Genomic DNA, 2,297 nt, shown 5'->3' with positions numbered 1-2,297 from the left:
GATACAGGGAGTGCTTGACTTTCTTGAGAGGTCCTGATCGTGCATTAAGATGTGAGTGTTTAAGCTTCTTTTCACCCGAGTAGAGGAAGCAACATGTAGGTGTGCCAAAAGTTGTTGCCGCTCCAGGTATTACCTTCCCGAGTAGCTTGAATTGTTTCTGACAATAGGATCGCCGACCGATGTGTCCATAGTATGTTTACCCTTATTCTTGTGTTCTGAAATATCAGGTACAACATGAATAGATGGTTGCACTGAAGTAGCAGGTACGGCATGAACCGAGTCTAGCACAGTGATAATTGCATAAGAGCTTTGAGGGGTCTCAGGGACAATCTCTTTATCATAAAAGGTACGCCAAAAAGGGCTATATTCACGTGCCTCAGCTTTCAACCAAGATCCATATAAAAAACTGATTTCATCTAATTTAGTTTCATCACAGGGAAAGGTTTTGCAGGCCGTAGCATAGTGTCCAAGTATACCACAGGAATAACAATAATATGATAAGCGTTCATATCGAAAATCCAACCAGAAATTTTTCCCTTCAACCTTAAGGAGAATACCTGTTTTCAGCGGTCTTTGGAGGTCCAATTCTACCATTGCCCGCATTGCTTTAAGCGGTAGTCCATCTTTATTTTTAATGCTAACTTCAGTAACCTGTCCTATATGACCAGCTGCCCAACGAATAATATTTTCTGTGCAGCGCTCCAAAGGCAAACCAACTATTTGGACCCAGAACGCACAGGTACTAAAATCATAACAAGATAGTGGCGTGTTGGCTATCCAAGGTTTCAAGATAAGTAGATGATTACCAAACAACCAAGGTCCGTTATCTATAACTCGCTGCTTGACATCATATGATTTAAATTTGATAATAAACAGTCCAGACTCACTTTGTGAGAATTCCATTAGTTCAGTGCGCCAAGCTTTTTTCATAGTCGTCTGAAAAGCCGAAAAGTTTACTGATGGATTGTTGAGAAGCTTACCAACCAGAGTGAGCTGACATTCCTCAATTTTTTCACGAGGTACTTCCTCATCACATATCTCAATTGACTGTTCGGACCAAAGGCGTCCCATGCGACTGCATAAAGCTGCCGACGAGCATCATCTGCGGCGTTGGGTGGTCCATTGGAGAGGATGAAAGGTAACAAGATATAACGGCTCAAATGTAAGACTCGGGGACAACGAATACCAGCCATGCGAAGACAAGAATAGAGGAAACAGCCGAGAAGCAGCACAATTGGAGGTCAAGTGAATTTAGTAAAATTGAGGGGCCGATGATGACATGCAAAGGAAAACGGGTAAGGGTTTGTGTCGATAGAACCGAGAAATGGGAAGATGGAGAAGGTTAGATGGAAAATTTGAGATTTACTGCTGAGATTGGCATAGTCGAAACACTCAGGAGAGGGCAAACATGTAGAAGATGGTGAAGTAGAAGGGACTACCATGTCAGTAGAAACACTCTACAGAGCGTAGAGAGAGAAAAATATTATTCAACTTGATCACTATAATTTAGCTCCGAAAGATGGCAAAGAGAAAATATGTAGATGGACCAGCAATGTCGACCGATAACAGTGATGTCGAGTCGTCATTGGAGCCTGAATTCAAGGTGTTGTTGATCAATAGAGGCGATGCCGAGTCATCACCAAGGGCTGAATATGAGGTGTTCTTGAATTTCAGAGGGCTCGATACTTGCTTGAACTTTATAGACTGTCTCTATCACGCCATGGACGGAGCTGGTATTCGTGTTTTTAGAGACGATGAAGAGATTAGAAAAGGTGAAGCGATCGAAGGCAAATTGGAGCGTGCGATCAAGATCTCCACAATCTGTATTTCCATCTTCTCTAAAAATTATACGTCCAGTGTGTGGTGTCTTCGTGAGCTTGCATACATGATGGATTGCAAAGCGATGATTCTGCCAATTTTCTTTGATGTGGAACCGAGAGATGTCAAGCTTAAATCTGAGCTGTACCAGGACGCTCTACAAAAGCATGAAGAGAAATTGGGTTGTGAGGTGGTGCAGCGATGGAAGGATACTCTGAAGCAAGTCGCTCATATGAAAGGATGGATCTCAAAGATACCGGGTAAGGTTTGAGCTTTTCTTTTTTATTTTTCTTTGATTAGATATTTAGTTTTTTTTTTTTTTTTGTCGAAAGATAGTGATCATTACTAATAAGTCGCGGAACCACAACTAGGTTTGGAATCATTACATAATAAAACCCAAAGTGGATGAGGGGGATATAAAATCCAATTGCGAGGAAGAAGGTTGTCCCAAAGTGGACTCTTGCTATCCAATCGGTGGG

At 41.9% G+C, this 2,297-nt stretch overlaps 1 protein-coding gene across 1 annotated transcript; it reads left to right on the top strand.

Annotated features, from left to right (window-relative positions):
* Window positions 1–1,519: 1,519 nt before the first annotated feature.
* LOC104439696 (TMV resistance protein N) lies at window positions 1,520–2,089 on the top strand. Its single transcript, XM_010052720.2, has one exon. It carries the CDS (start codon window positions 1,520–1,522, stop codon window positions 2,087–2,089), a length of 570 nt encoding a protein of 189 aa, XP_010051022.2.
* Window positions 2,090–2,297: the final 208 nt, after the last annotated feature.

The sequence above is a fragment of the Eucalyptus grandis genome, chromosome 3, assembly GCF_016545825.1.
Source record: "Eucalyptus grandis isolate ANBG69807.140 chromosome 3, ASM1654582v1, whole genome shotgun sequence".
NCBI classification, from domain to species: domain Eukaryota; kingdom Viridiplantae; phylum Streptophyta; class Magnoliopsida; order Myrtales; family Myrtaceae; genus Eucalyptus; species Eucalyptus grandis.
The sequence above is the reverse complement of the archived record's forward strand: the minus strand, read 5'-3'. Positions and strand labels throughout refer to the sequence as shown.